General features: G+C 32.5%; 2 protein-coding genes and 1 pseudogene across 2 annotated transcripts in view; 2 read left to right on the top strand and 1 right to left on the bottom strand.

The window, feature by feature from the left end:
• Nucleotides 1-535: 535 nt before the first annotated feature.
• LOC128200436 (pre-mRNA cleavage complex 2 protein Pcf11-like) lies at nt 536-5,946 on the top strand. The gene is made up of 6 exons (XM_052893838.1): nt 536-1,107; nt 1,992-2,218; nt 2,630-2,853; nt 3,580-3,717; nt 4,347-4,551; nt 4,912-5,946. The coding sequence occupies exons 1-6, from the start codon at nt 845-847 to the stop codon at nt 5,259-5,261; spliced, it is 1,407 nt and encodes a 468-aa protein (XP_052749798.1). The 5' UTR covers nt 536-844; the 3' UTR covers nt 5,262-5,946.
• A 1,873-nt stretch (nt 5,947-7,819) lies between these two features.
• Nucleotides 7,820-12,336, top strand: LOC128200435 (probable asparagine--tRNA ligase, mitochondrial; annotated as a pseudogene).
• Nucleotides 12,337-15,011: 2,675 nt separating this feature from the next.
• The window catches only part of LOC113512125 (uncharacterized), a 30,648-nt gene continuing 29,466 nt past the window's right edge, over nt 15,012-16,193 (bottom strand). Inside the window, exon 18 of the mRNA XM_052893724.1 lies at nt 15,012-15,933. Coding sequence (XP_052749684.1) covers nt 15,767-15,933 — 167 coding nt within the window. The 3' untranslated portion in view covers nt 15,012-15,766. The remainder of the gene's footprint in view (nt 15,934-16,193) is intronic.

Genomic DNA, 16,193 nt, shown 5'->3' with positions numbered 1-16,193 from the left:
CGATGGAGTGCCGAAGGAGATTAGATTTTACGGAGAAACAGCTGTCATCATGATGGACTGGGATGATCCAAGAGAGATCAAATTCTTGCCCGGCTGCAGAAGAGTTAGATTCGATAATAAGGATTCCGTAGTATTATCTTTCAATGAAGGCTACAAACAAGTGGAGATCGACGGTCAAGTGTTTAACATTCGGTTTGGGGCGCCGACGAGGGAGCTTTATATAAATGGCAGATGGTACGAATGCATTTTTGGTGGTCAGCCTATCGGCACGATCATCGATGGGAGACCTAGATTAGTGCAATTAGAAGGGCCGCCTCCCAAGTTGATATCGGAAAGACTAAACGCACAGATCTAGTTGCTGGCAAAATCAATGTCATCGTGAACGCCACACAGAGGTGTCCCGTCTACCTCGATGCTAAAGTACAAAATTCTTCATCAATAGACACGTGCTCACGATACGCTTCGTGGATTCGTTGAGAACTGTTCTAATAAACGAGCAACCGTTTAAACTGGAGTTTGACGGTTTACCTAAACCGATATCGATAGGCAATGAAAAGTTTTTCATTAGATTTTCGGCACTCCCTAGTCACATAAAGGCTGGTCACATAGAAATAGCAAATATGGAAGGCACGAGAATGGAACCGGTCATGCAGCCGACACTCGGCTTTAACAGTGACAGTAATACACAAGGTAGGTTTTTTTTTTTAATTATTTTAGAATTGTCATTACTGTAGATTGCTTTTTGAAATGATGTGTATTCAACATGGATGATGAATCATTGAAATGATGATGAAATGCATTGTTTATTAATTTAATAAAAGTAAGTACATTTTCAGGTGTAGCCATGTTAGCGAGTGCCACGCCTTCAACAATGGCACCCGCGTCTGCTTCAGAGTACAGTTCAGCTGAGCCGATGTTTCCAATCCTGGCCAACATAAATGTGAATGATTTGTTTGCTAAACTGGTTGCCAGTGGCATAGTGCAGGTCAACAACGAATTAAAAACTGAACCCAAGGAAGAGGTGAAAGAAGAGGCCAAACCGAAGGCAAAAGAGGATAAGAATGTCATCCATAAAGTTGATTTGCTGAGAAGTGAAACTTTGAAAGTGTAAGTAACATTTTATATAATCAACTTTCTCGTTTTCCATAATGTAAAGTATCCTAGATTTAGGGCCTGGCAATTGGTGTTATCAGTTAATTTAAAAATTTTCGCGTTGTTTACATATATTTTAAATATGCAATCGGGATTTAACGCGATAAAAAACCTTTGCAGGTAAATAGTACATCTGCTTTTTTATTACAGATATTGTATTACGTGTATTGCACCACGACTGCTTTAAGTCCCGATTATGTATTTAAAATTGGTGTGTTTATATAGCATTTAATATTAGTTTGTACTTTATATCTCTATCTTACTGTCGTTAATAATCGTTAGCTGAATTAAAATCAGAAAATTTTACAAATTTTCTATAAAATATTAAACCCATTAGTTCTTTTGTCCGTAAATAGGGAAAGTAGATAAAATTTTGAAAAATCTTTTCAGGGTACAATAATATAATAGGGTAATAGGACTTATAAAACTGTTCTTTTGCAGTTTTGCCGGCGTATATTAAATTTTAAAATATAAAATTTTATTTAACTATATACAGTGAACTCTCTATATTAGCGACTCATTTGAACTACTTTCAATAAAAAAATCTTATTGAGAAAATTTGCTTATAGGGGAAAAAAGAGTATAAAAAATACTTACCGTCTGGAAAATATTTTTCCTTACTTATTTTACTAACTAAGCTGAGTAGAATAAATAAAATTTAAAGAAATTGCTTATTGAGAGGTTGCTTATACCATATAGAGCGTTCACTGCACTAAATTTGAATGAAATCCATCGAGTCATTTAAGTGTGATCGCACGCATCTACGGTTAGCGTGGTCGCAATCTGTTGTGTTCATAATATGATGAGGTTAATGTGTTAATGTGCGTGGGCACGTGCAGGAAGCAGGAGGCGCTGGTGGCACGGCTGTACGGCGGCATGCAGTGCTCGGGCTGCGACGTGCGCTTCCCGCCCGAGCACACGGTGCGCTACTCGCAGCACCTCGACTGGCACTTTCGCCAGAACCGCCGCGACCGCGACTCGGTCCGCCGCGCGCATTCGCGCCCCTGGTACTACGACCACTCCGACTGGCTGCACTATGAGGAGATCGAGGACCTCGAGAACAGAGGTGAGAGGACGCCTCCGGTCTCTCTTCACGCATGGCTTTACTCTTCGTCTTCCACGCTACTGTACCCTTTGCTACTTGTTTACACTTTATATAAGTTTGTTGGCAAATGTCATGCAACCAATTTTTAGACTATTACTTATAATATGCTCATAGTCTATTACTTACTTGATTTTTTTTATATCACCGAGGTGGTAAACGAGCACTTTCCAGTTCGATCTGGAGCAATTACTATGGATGCTTGGTAACAGCAGGGGTATAGCAAACGCTTTGTCCGTCCTGAATTAAGCCTGTCTTTATGGAAAATATTTGCAGGGATTTTGTACCACAGAATATATTAGTACATCTCAGAATATACTGACGTTCATGGTATATGCATTGCCACATCTATAGTAATATTGTTTTATAATTTAGAAAAAAACTGGTTCGAGACTGTTGGGGCGGCGGGCAAGGGTATGGCGGAGGCGGCGGCCGAGGCGCCCAGCGTGGCGGCCGGCGCGCTGATTAACCAGCACTGCGCCGTCTGCGGCGACCGCTTCCAGCAGTTCTACAACGAGGACAAGGAGGAATGGCATCTGAGGAACTCGCTGCGCCACGACGACGACTTTTACCACCCGCAGTGCTTCGACGACTACAAGGTTGGCCTCTCAAACCAATACCTGATCTGATCATGTCTAATAGTACCTAATATAAATAAAAAATCAATTAAATAATATTTTTTATGTCGAATGTTTCTATTATTTGCGATTTTAAAATAGCATAACTATGAGTTTATTTAAATTGGGATAACAATTCAATTCAATTCAATTCAATTCAATTTATTTATTCGCTACAATACTACATTTTATTGAATATTTTTTATAAGTAACAAGAAGGTGTCATAAAATATAACAAAACAAAAAAAAATATAAAGCAACAAAATAACCAATAATAATTGTAAAATATAACATTACAATTAATTTACAAATATCATTAATAACGCATAAAATATTAAAAGAGTATTTTAAAATTCATCAATTGAGTAGATGCATCTTTCCAACAAAAGAGTATAAAGTTTCATTTTCAAAATTCTCCAATCTTTAAAAGTTTTTAATGCATTGGATAATTTATTATGCAATTTAACCGCTTAAAATTTTGCGCTATGTTTTACGCCATGTATTGGATATCATATGCAACATCTTTTCGTCTAGAAATCATGCGTATATTTCTCTCTTCTCTAGTTTCTTTTGGCAGACGATAGACATCAATCAGGATACTTAAAAAGTATTTATCTACTAAACAATCGTACGCATACTTGTTATTTGTCATTATCTTTGGCCATTATTAATGAGGATGTCTTTACATATATATGATTTTGTGTACAGGCATCGTTAACCAAAGAGGAGCCACTCCGAGAGTCGTCCATCGAGATCGAGGACGTGGACGACGTAATGTCGCAGTCGGACAACGAGTCTGTTGTGGAGGTCGTTAAAACTGACGACAGGAACACTCAGCCCGTAGAGGTGAGTTTATAATTAACATAAATATGATTCCATAGATATAACAGAGTAGGTGAAAGTGGTTACCCTTCGTACACATTTTAGATTTTATTATTTTACTTTATGATTAATTGTCAAATTCATCTAGTTTATGTACCTAAGTGTAACAAATATATTGCAGATTGTTATAAAAAAGTTACCATAACATAACAATTATCTTTGGTTTTCCCTGGTGTCTCATCACTTTCTATTTTCTTCGCTTTCTTTTTCTTTTGTTTTAAATTAATTTCCTTCAAACTACGTTTTACTACTTTGGCTCTGGTTTTCCTTTCCGGTTCTATTTTTTCTTTCAATTCTTTCTGTCTATGTCTCTCTTGCAGTTCAGTTTTTTCAGGTGTATCTGTATACATACGAGATTACTCTTCTTCCAAGGAGAAGAATATAAGACTCGTAAATTTTGAATGAAAAGTTCGTGAGGGTTCATAGGCGTTAGAGTCTCTTGATTTTATTTTCTTGACTCTGCTTTTCAACATCAGCAACGATCTAACGCCTGAAAAAAAGGGGTATGTCTCCATACCCTGTAACTTTAGCAAGGGTAGATCCCTAATATTGCGTACGGCAAAAAATTCACCTTGTACATTTATTGTGTTCAGATCGTGGAGGATAATGATGAGACGGTGGCTATGCCCCAGCCGATGGAGGACGACGGCGACGAGGATGACGTAGTGTTCGAGGCCCAGTCGGTGGAGGACGACGCCGACACCGACGACGAGACGGTCGAGCAGCGCCGTCAGCGGGACGTACTCGCCGCCATCGACATGGCCAACGTACGCGTCAAGATTGAACCTATCGACCCTGGTCAGTTGCTATTGCTTTACTATACAGCTCTCACACTTATTGTAACGTAGCTACGTCACCTTGCTATTGTTGCGGTTTCGATTCGCGTGCAATACAAACACTTATTCTGAATTGATGTTGAATCATGAAAAGAAAGAAAACTATTGGTCATAATAAATGAACTAAAACATACTTCAGTCCATGTAGCATACTACATATGATGTTATTTAAACTAAATAGCTAATGTGACAAGAAGTTAATTTTTACACACGCAAACCTGTCTTGTTTCATCCAGTTTCATAAATTATCATTGCAAGAGATTTCCATCAACATTACCCAAGTGATGATATATAGTCCTCTAATTTTAAACCTCTTCCACAGACGATGAGCCAATAATAACAGCAGAGGAGACCATCCCCACCGCAGTCGATACCACACACGTAACAGTGCTGTCCTCTATCGACGGGAACGTGCAACTCGAGGCGATTCCCGCGCCAGTCACCTCGCGCAGCATACGTATAAATATATCTAAGTCGATACCCTCTTTTGTGAGTAATGTACAGGAAAATAAAATGCTCGAAGAGATAAACATGGATGATGAGCCTCTGCCTCCTGGCGAAGAACCACAGTTGTCGTACAAGCTGAAACCGACGCTGGAAAATGTACAATTCAGTAGGCAACCACCCGCGAATAAAGGCAATGAACTGTCCGGACTCTGTTCTATTATGTGAATATGTTGTGATAAACAAGTTTTATTAGCAGTGTGAAATGAACGATTCCCTGGTTATGAAGTGTTCGTGAAACTTTTTCGTTCGTGATTTTGATAATTTTTCTGCATTTGAATAGAGTTCACTCCTGTGTTGGTCCTATATAATTATTAGTGATTTGCTCAACGACTAAAGTAGCCATGTTTCAGAATAAAATGAAAGTTGTAAAATTAAAAACATCAATTTGTTTATAAAAAATCTCCATTGGCGTTATTTTTAATAGAAAAATTATACTCGTATTGAAACGGTCAATTGTGTAAGCAGCTCTATAGATGAGGTGTGATGGTCTTTAGGCAAGTTATTGACTAAATTGCATAATAAATATATAGGATATACTAAGATTCAATCGTTTGCATCGCATGGTCGTCTCACATATAATTCGCCCTACGATCAGTCCGAGGTGATTAGATGAACTAGGTTTCAACATTTAACAAGTTGCTAACTGCAACTTTGTAACAGCAAACTTTGCACAATGATTTCGAAAATATATATATAATTAGTAACAGTCATACTACTTGAACTGGATCTTATAGAGCACAAGTCTTGCAAATAAAAATTTTACAAAAATGTACTTATCATCCTCTAAATTTAACTTACTATTCAATTATTACTTGCTTTCCTTTAGAGGTTCCTTCTATTTCTTTGTACTTCACATCGACTTGTTTAGTTTAAGAATAAGTATCTCAAATTTGTGTTTAGTTCTATGTTGTGTAAATAAATGTTTATATTGTAAAATGAATTTGTTTTTTTTCATTCAAAACTACTAAAATCCTACATAAACAGTAATCCCCCTATAACACGGTAGATTCGTTCAGGAGTATTCTCGTATAAGGTGCTTGTACAAGTTCGTATAACGCGCTTGTATGATCTCATATAATGCGTTTATACGACCTCGTATAATGAGTTTGTACGACCCCATATAACGCGCTTGTACGATCCCATATAACGCGTTATGTACAAATGATTCACGTTTAACTTTTCTCTTTAAAAGAGATTAAAATTGAATATTAATAAAAATAAACTATTATTAACGAAATATTTATTTATTTATTCATTAGTACAAATATGTGTACATGGCGGACTTAATGCTAAAAGCATCCTCTCCCAGTCAACCATAGGGATGTGTCAGAATACTCGAATGCGGTACTACTAATTATTGATATACATACATACTAAAATTACATATATAAACGAATAAATATATATGAATATCAAATATACTTACACATATATGATATATACTATATTATACACGAATTTGGGAATAATATAAAGCACTTACTGCTCGGTATATATCGGTAAATATGTATGTTTAATTAAAATCAAACTAAGAACATTTTAAATAAAAAAGTTTTGCATATGTAACTAAAAACGGTTAATTTGAAATAAATTTATTTATTTATTTTTATTTATTGATTCTTTATTACACAATAAAACTTTTTACAAGTGGCGAACTTAATGTCATATGGTATTCTCTACCAGCTAACCATTAGATAAAAACAGAAAGCGTATAAAGGGCAGATGTGGTGAAAAATATGTGACACAATTATAGCAGCATACTGAAATAATTATACATAATAATACATAAGAAATACACATATAACACATAAATACTACTTATATGATTATATATTGATTGATATGTTGAAAGCCGATAAATATTTTTTCGAATTTAAACAATTATTACAAGGATTTAACTTAAAGTTAGCAATCAACGATCCAACGCGTCTATGTAGTGGTACATGTAATGATAATTTTGAACATAATATTAAAGATTGTAAAACTCGAATACTTGAATTGGCTCTCTCAGACCACACAGCGCAATTATTGATGTGTCCGGTCTCAGAGAAGTTTGGTAACCCATACTGGTATATAATGAAGCGTGATTATAGTAAAGAAAATATAGAAAAATTTAAGCACTGTCTAATGGCCATCTATTTCAAGGACGTATATAATACCGCCTTTTGTACTACATTATACGTATTGAAAATTGTTCAACAAATCCTATTATGTTGGTGCAATAAAGTGTTAAATAAATAAAAATAAAATAATAAATAATACTAACAATCCAAATACTGCATTTAATAGTTTTTTTGATGAACTAAGTTATTTTATGACATGTGTTTCCCATTGATGAGAATCAGAATGCGTTCTTATCAACGACCTAAATGGATTACCAGAGGTATTATAAAATGCTCTAGACAGAAAAGAAAACTGCTTTGGAAATACAGAAAAGATCCAAATCCTCTCAATAAAAAGTGCTTCAAAACATATTCAAGTAAACTAAAAAATATAATGAAATTAACAAAAAAAGCACAAAACAATTACTTTATTAAGACGTCTAAAAACAAAACAAAGGCCACCTGGACAATAATTAATGAATTTAAAAATAAAACTAAAAATTATATAACACAAATTAACAACGATCACAAAAAATAACTGATCCTAATAGAATAGCTGAATTATTTAATAATTTTTTTATTGAGCAAGTTAAATCGCATGATAATTTCAAGGCAAGAAATATGACATCGAATAATGTAAGTTCCTTATTCATAAGACCTACAAATCCAGATGAAATTTTGACAATAATAAGATCTTTAAAAGACACTAATAGCATTGGTTACGATGATATTTCAACAAAAATTGTAAAAGAAGTAGCTACTCAGATAGCACCAATTTTGAGCTATATTATAAACCTATGTATTGAAAATGGAACTTTTCCCGATAAATTAAAAATAAGTATTATAAAACCTCTATATAAAAAAGCAGATCGCAAATGTATGTCATCGTATAGGCCAGTAGCACTTATACCTATATTTTCTAAAGTAATTGAAAAGGTAATTTATAAAGATCTTTATAATTTTCTTGAAAAATATAATTTATTGGTAGAGGAACAAACTGGATTTAGAAAGAATAAAAATATAAATTAGGCTATATATAAATGTTTGAAAAAAATTATAGACCACGTTGATAATAGGAAACCCGTCTGTGCTTCATATATGGACCTCTCAAAAGCATTTGACCATGTAGATCATGCGACCTTAATTGAGAAATTACACACATATGGTATCAGAGGGATTTCATTAGATTTCATTAAGTCATACCTAAGTGGTAGAACGCAAGCAACGCAAATCGACAGAATATGTCCAAAATCAAAAGTTGAAATCAATTTTATATCAGACTTCAAAGAAGTAAAATATGGCGTACCGCAAGGGAGTATTTTGGGTCCATTATTGTTTCAGATATATATAAATGATATCCCAAATATAACTACTAACCCTATGATATTATTTGCAGATGATAGTACCGTAATATGTAGTGATGACAAATCGAATGAACTTGAAATAAATATTAACAATACAATAAAAATATTAAAAGACCGGCTAAAGGAAAATAATTTAAGGATAAACTTAGATAAAACACACTTTATGAATTTTAGTAATCGACAAAATAATTTGACATCTTTTAATATTGATTTTAATGGAAAAAAAAGTGAAAATTACAAAATTTTTGGGATTAACGATTGATAATAACCTGATATGGAAACATCATATAGAAAATATTAATAGCAAAATAAACCAATTTCCATACGCATTACGCATGTTGTCTAAGATTGTTAATCAGACGAATTATGTTGAATTCTTACTAAAGTATGGTGTCATATTTTGGGGCAATTCGACCGTAATATCCCGTAATACCGATAAAATTCGCATTCAGCCTCACGTCACAGCATTATTTGATAAAAGTTTTTTCGGTATGGTCTCTAAAATATATAATAAATTCCCGAAAGCATTTAAGGAAATAGACAGTTTAAATGTATTTAAGAAAGAAGCAAAAGAATGTTTGACAGCCAAATGTTACTATACGTTGCATGACTATTACATTGATAAATATTAGACATACAATTTAATTATTTTTATGGACATTTTTAACATTTTATTATTATTTACTTCATTCTCGGCTAATTTGCCGGTTTTCTCAGACAACCCGTCCCAAAAACCTTTGGAAAAAAGAAAGCTGAGATCCCAACCCCTTTTATTACGTGTGTGTATGCAAATATGCATATATATTATTCATATGCTTCATGATATTGTTTTTATTGTTATAAGTTATTATTACTTTAAATGGACATGTAATTATTATTTTCATCTAATATATGTACCCATATTAGTGCAATAAATGATTTGAATTTGAAAAAAATTTAATTTGAATTATATTAATAATAAATAGTTATATTTATATATATGAATACACACATACATAAAAACTATAATAAACATTATTAAATATAGTAACTATAGTAGTAGTATGTAGCACCACATCCACCTTGTTGGCTGCTACATGTGCCTTCAATGCAGGGATGCCCTTCGGTGGGCCTGTATCTTCACCTTGTGGACCTTGGTTTGCCATTTTCTAATCATAATATAAAAGATATTTACATTATTTTCATATTTTAATAATATTATAGTCAATTGCCAAGTGCCTTTAAATAATTAAAAATGTTTAACAAAACCTTATTGAACAATGGCCCATTAAAGTTAATGGAAGAAATTACTAGAAGTAACTATTATAACAAAAACTGCTATCAATAAATCCATAAATTTATTTGTTACAGATACAATATATGAAACATTGCATAAGGATTTCTTATATAAAATAAGAGATTTTTTTTTTAATATTATTGCACAAAATCGAATTTCAGTTACAAAATTGGTATAGCATCATAAATGTTTTTATTTAACATACATACATACATACATATCTGTCACGCATGTCTCCCATTAAGGTAGGCAGAAACAGTGAAACTTTATTTTTTTTTTATTTAATATTGTGTGTTATTTAATATTATAAATACAGATTGGGGTTGTTAAAATAAAAGCTTTTTTTTATACGACTTAGAATGGCAAACAATCTGACGGCTCACCTGATGGAAAGTGGTAACCGTCGCCTATAGACATGAGCAGTACCATGGACATAACAGTACACACACATACTGTTTCGCCTGTGATACCCCCCATGCATTGCCATTCCTGAGGACTCAGGTGTTATTCCTCTGTACCCTGTAAATTCACGCCATATCCCACTCGTGAAACCGAAACACAGTCATGCAAACACAACTGCTTTACGGTTGAAACACAAATTGGATAGAGGTACCCAAGCAACCGACTTTTGTACAAAGTCTCTCTCTGGTACCGCACAGTTCAAATATAATATATAATTTAAAGAAATTTCTTTCACAAAGCGACACAACGGATATTCATCATTCGCAGTATATTTTGGCTCAAAAACATATTTGACAGTATCTGGACAGTTGCATTTAGAAGCTATCTGTAGGGGAATGGGCAATGTTTATTGATAATTTTATTTATGTTTGATATAATGAAGCATGAGCACTTGCGGCAAGCAATAAAAAACACGTATTGAAATACACTTATACTTTTATTATATTTATCTATTACAATTTCCTCAGCCATATATATTACTTGTTACAAAAACCCCAGAGAGCATCATGCAGCGCCCTCTCGCTTACTCTACCGTAACTTCTCTTCCGTTGTCTATGTGTAATGTTGCAATTGTTAAAATAATAATTGTGGAGGCTGGAGATACCAAACAATTAAACTCAACAATGTTTACACTCTAGGACCCACATTCAGAGCTGAGAATGCAAGATCGAGACTACATTTATCAGAGTTTTACATGCTAGAAGCTGAGTTGGCTTTTTGTTACAGCTTACAGCAATTACAAAATCACATAGAAGAATTATTAAAGTATATCTTCATTGAAACGAGACATACAAATGAAGTTGATTTATCTCTGATTGATAAGGAGAACAGTAAACCACCAGCATGGTTGTAAAAAAAGTTTGCCACTCTCACATATGATGAAGCTCAAGATATTTTAAAGAAAAAAAAAGGATATTTTAAAGAAAAAATACAGAAAATGGAATAAATAAAGAACAAGAATTGGCGCTCATATATTACTGCAATGGTGCACCTGTTTTTATTGTAAGATGGTCTAAAGATCTTAAAAGTTTTTATATGAAGGAATGCCAGAATGATAATACCAAGGTAAAAATGTAGTGTGATGATGATGCAACTATCTCTTTATTTATCCCTTCTATAGCCCAAGAAAAATGCCTGATTACTCTATTCTTTCTTTTTTCGACTGCCTGAATAAAATGCAACGATAGAGCTGTAATGTATTCTATGACTTACTCTTTATCATGTTCATTTCTACAATAAAATTATTTTTCCAGGTCGAGGCATTAGATTTACTCGCACCAATAACAGGCGAAATAGTTGGAGGCAGTCTCAGAGAGGATGATTATGACAGATTGAAATCAAAACTACCATCAGACAAACTAAATTGGTATTTAGAGCTTAGGAAGTTTGGTAACATCCCCACTGGTGGTTAAGGACTTGGTTTGGAGAGGCTATTACAGACTATGTGTGGTATCACTAACATTAAAGATACACTACCTTTTCCAAGATGGCCCCATAATTGTAGTATGTAGTACTCTGTGTAAATAATAAGGAAACCCTGTTTTCTTTATAAACAAAATGTAGATTTTAATATTGCTGATATTCTATGAATATCGCATGTGATAATTTATCAATGTATAAATACTGTTGTATAAAATAAATATTTTATTCTAATTCAAACATCATCCGTCAAATGGATGGATGTAGATATGTGCATTGTATTGTGAAAACATCAATTGTTACAAATTGTCTTAAAATATCTCAAATAGTCCATTTAGAATAGTTATAAGAAATCCAGATCAATTAAAAAAAAAAATTTATTGACTCTACCAAATTGAACCCAGGAACTTGTACAAACTAATGTAAGCTGTCACCATATAATATAATGCCTATCACTGAACCATGAAAGAGGAATACAAAATCTTTTTTTGCATTTAAAAATAAATACTAGATAACATTTAGTAATTAAATTTACTTATATATATGGTACAGGACAGACCAAAAATTATTTTTATTTTCACAGTGAATTGCTTATATAGAAAATTATTTGTAATCAAACTTAGATTAAGTGAAATTTATTTATTAATAAATTCTTGAAAATAAATCTTTCTTTCATTTTCCATAATATTAAGCTGTAATTACAGTAATCTCCCCTATAACACGGTACTCTTATAACGCGTTTTCATATTACGCGATTTCAATCCCCCGTATTATACGGATATTCCCCCATATAACGCGACGATTGAACATTCTATTAAAAAAAGATGTTGGTGGAACGTTATTTCAATTTTTTTATGCAAATTAGAATAGCAAACGAACTGACGGCCTACCTGATGGAAAATGTTAACCGTCGCCTATAGACATGAGGAGTACTATGGGCATAACAGAGTATACTGTTTCGCCCATGATCCCCTCTATGTATTGCCATTCCTGAGAGCTCAGATGTTATTCCTCTGTACCCTGTAAATTCACTGCCATATCTCGCCCTTCAAACCAACACAGTCATACAAACACAACTACTTCACGCTAGAAACACGAACTTTTGTACAGTCTCCCTCTGGTAGATAGCTCCGACAGCGAATAAACATGTAATAAAACTGTAAATTTATTTGAAATTGTTTAGTTACATATGCATATTTTGTTTTTATTTAAAATGTTCTTCGATTACAAAATCACATAGAAGAATTATTAAAGTATATCTTCATGGAAATGAGACATACAAATGATACACCAGCATGGTGGTTTACTGTTCTCCTTATAAAACACACATATTTCGTTCATAACAGTTTTTTTTATTAATATTCGATTTAAATCCTACAAGGGTCGTACAAGCTCATTATACGAGGTCGTATAAACGCATTATATGAGATCATACAAGCGCGTTATACGAACTTGTACAAGCACCTTATACAAGAATACTCCTGAACGAATCTACCGTGTTATAGGGGGACTACTGTTTATGTAGGGTTTTAGTAGTTTTGAATGAAAAAACCAAATTCATTTTTCAATATAAACATTTATTTACACAAACTTAGAACTAAACACAAATTTGAGATGCTTATTCTTAAACTAAACAAGGTGATGTGAAGTACAAAGAAATAGAAGGAACCTCTAAAGGAAAGCAAGTAATAATTGAATAGTAAGTTAAATTTAGAGGATGATAAGTACATTTTTGTAAAATTTTTATTTGCAAGACTTGTGCTCTATAAGATCCAGTTCAAGTAGTATGACTGTTACTAATTATATATATATATATATATATATATATATATATATATATATATATATATATATATATATATATATATATATATATATATATATTCGAAATCATTGTACAAAGTTTGCTGTTACAAAGTTACAGTTAGCAACTTGTTAAATGTTGAAACCTAGTTCATCTAATCACCTCGGACTGATCGTAAGGCGAATTATATGTGAGACGACCATGCGATGCAAACGATTGAATTCTATTATTAATTAATTGAATCTCATTACATCCTCAAAGAAGTAGTATATTTGTCACTAATAATAACGAAGCACGAACTCGTGATCTCACATCATATATAATCAATCGACATCGACAAAAAGTTCAACTTATGATGAATCATTATTTTTATATACCTTTTTTTTATTTTATCTAAAGCATACTACACTATACAATAAAGGTATTGTAAAATACATTAAAATTGCAGTGTCCATATAAAAACCAACAATAATAAATGAAATAAAAGATCAGAGTTGATATCATGTTTTTATTTCAGAGTTCAGTGAACACAAAGAATAACGAGATTCTTTAACAATAAACCCTATATAATAGTCACCTATTATATAAAATAGCTTATTTATATTACACCTTATATACACACAAACAAAATATTTACAACATGTTCAATATATATTACATACACAAAATTGTAATTTATATTATTTGAGAAAGCTAAAATACGCAATATCGATGTATACACGTAAAGGGCTTAACTTAGTATCACATTTCGTTTAACTAAATTGGTAGTACTCGTACTCTATCAGTTTCCAGTGAAACTATAATTCGTATAAATGTTTATTTATTTTATTTATTTATTGGAAAACCAATAACTTCCAATTTGTAGCTTAAAATAATTCCATTAAAAAACATAATAACAGGTTTTCACTGACTGAGCGATATAACTTTGACGTGGTTGGAGTATTTATAAAATTTAGAATAAAATAAAAAAAAAAACTACACTAGAGTACTTCATAACAATAGTTACTAGATTTCAAACAATATGGTATGGAAGATTCAACTGTAGTTAACAGTTCGGTTTACAATCACACTATATATATAAATACACCTAGTACGTATATTTGTTCTTCAATTATGTTCGGTATAATATATTAAATTATGCATTTTTATTATACGTTTTTTAGTTATCATGTTATTGATATTAATTATCAAGATCACTTTGTAACAACATCGTTATAGGATTTAATAATTCTAAATAAACATAAATACTTGTGAGAAAAGAAAACACTCAATTTTACCATAGGCGCGCAGTTTATAAATAATAATTTTGTGAGAGACCTTATCGAAAGCTTTGCAAAAGTCTGTGTATATAACATCAATCTGCTCTCCAGCATCAATTGCTCCTATTAGGAGTTCAGTGAACGATGCCAAGTATTTATTAATTATAAGGCAAGATGATTCTGCAGATGAGTGCAAATAATTGATAAATAGAATGGAAATTGGCCAATCATCAATTCAGCGACATAGAATTAATCAACAAACGTATGATTACCCTCATTGGCTGACAAGTATAATTGTAAATGAATTTGGGATTTATTATGCAATTTAATCAGTAACTTGCCTCTCTAGTCTCTACTAGCACACTTAGTCTATAGAGCTGCTTACACAATTGACCGTTTCAATACGAGTATAATTTTTCTATTAAAAATGACGCCAATGGAGATTTTTTTGTAAACAAATTGACGTTTTTAATTTTAAAACTTTGATTTTATTATGAAAAATGGCTACTTTAGTCGTTGAGCAAATCATTAATAATTATATAGGGCCAACACAGGAGTGAACTCAAATGCAAAAGAATTATCAAAATCAGTTTAGAGTTGACGATTTATATCTGTCAAAGTCAGCGGCGAGATCTTAGGCTATATTTTCAATTTCATTTCTATAATGAACACAAATTTTAAAAATAATAAATACAATTATTTAAAAAATAATTGCTTATTTTTACCACAATAGTGGCAAACAAGCACATGGTCTATTTAATGGTAAACAGTTACCATAATCTGGCACCAGGTTTTCTTTCCGTACGCCACATAATTTTGTCTATATTTGATTGAATCAGATTGATGAGCACTGAAATCCAACCATTAGGGTTTTTCACTCACATCAAATCTCATTACAAGTTTGACCTAAAGTTTCACAAACTCTTCATAACCAGGGAATCATTCATTTCACACTGCTAATAAAACTTGTTTATCACAACATATTCACATAATAGAACAGAGTCCAGACAGTTCATTGCCTTTATTCACAGGTGGTTGCCTACTGAATTGTACACCTTCCAGCGTCGGTTTCAGCTTGTACTCCAACTCTGGTTCTTCGCCAGGAGGCAGAGGCTCATCATCCATGTTTATCTCTTCGAGCATTTTATTTTAAAATAAAAAAAAAAACCTGTACATTATTACATTCCAATCATCAATTCAGCGACATAGAATTAATCAACAAACGTATGATTACCCTCATTGGCTGACAAGTATAATTGTAAATGAATTTGGGATTTATTATGCAATTTAATCAGTAACTTGCCTCTGTTTATCTGGGTTCAATACGAGTATAATTTTTCTATTAAAAATGACGCCAATGGAGATTTTTTTGTAAACAAATTGACGTTTTTAATTTTACAACTTTGATTTT

Source organism: Galleria mellonella, unplaced genomic scaffold (assembly GCF_026898425.1).
Source record: "Galleria mellonella isolate WM207_F2 unplaced genomic scaffold, CSIRO_AGI_GalMel_v1 utg184, whole genome shotgun sequence".
Classification (NCBI taxonomy): domain Eukaryota; kingdom Metazoa; phylum Arthropoda; class Insecta; order Lepidoptera; family Pyralidae; genus Galleria; species Galleria mellonella.
This window is presented reverse-complemented; position numbering and strand designations above follow the sequence as displayed.

What these genes read in the sequence shown, in the direction of transcription:
- LOC128200436 (XM_052893838.1), top strand. Translation starts at nt 845, where the DNA reads ATGTTAGCGAGTGCCACGCCTTCAACAATGGCACCCGCGTCTGCTTCA. An exon ending in AGTGCTTCGACGACTACAAG is followed by an intron (nt 2,854 to 3,579) that starts GTTGGCCTCTCA and finishes TTTTGTGTACAG; the next exon opens with GCATCGTTAACCAAAGAGGA. An exon ending in GGAACACTCAGCCCGTAGAG is followed by an intron (nt 3,718 to 4,346) that starts GTGAGTTTATAA and finishes TATTGTGTTCAG; the next exon opens with ATCGTGGAGGATAATGATGA.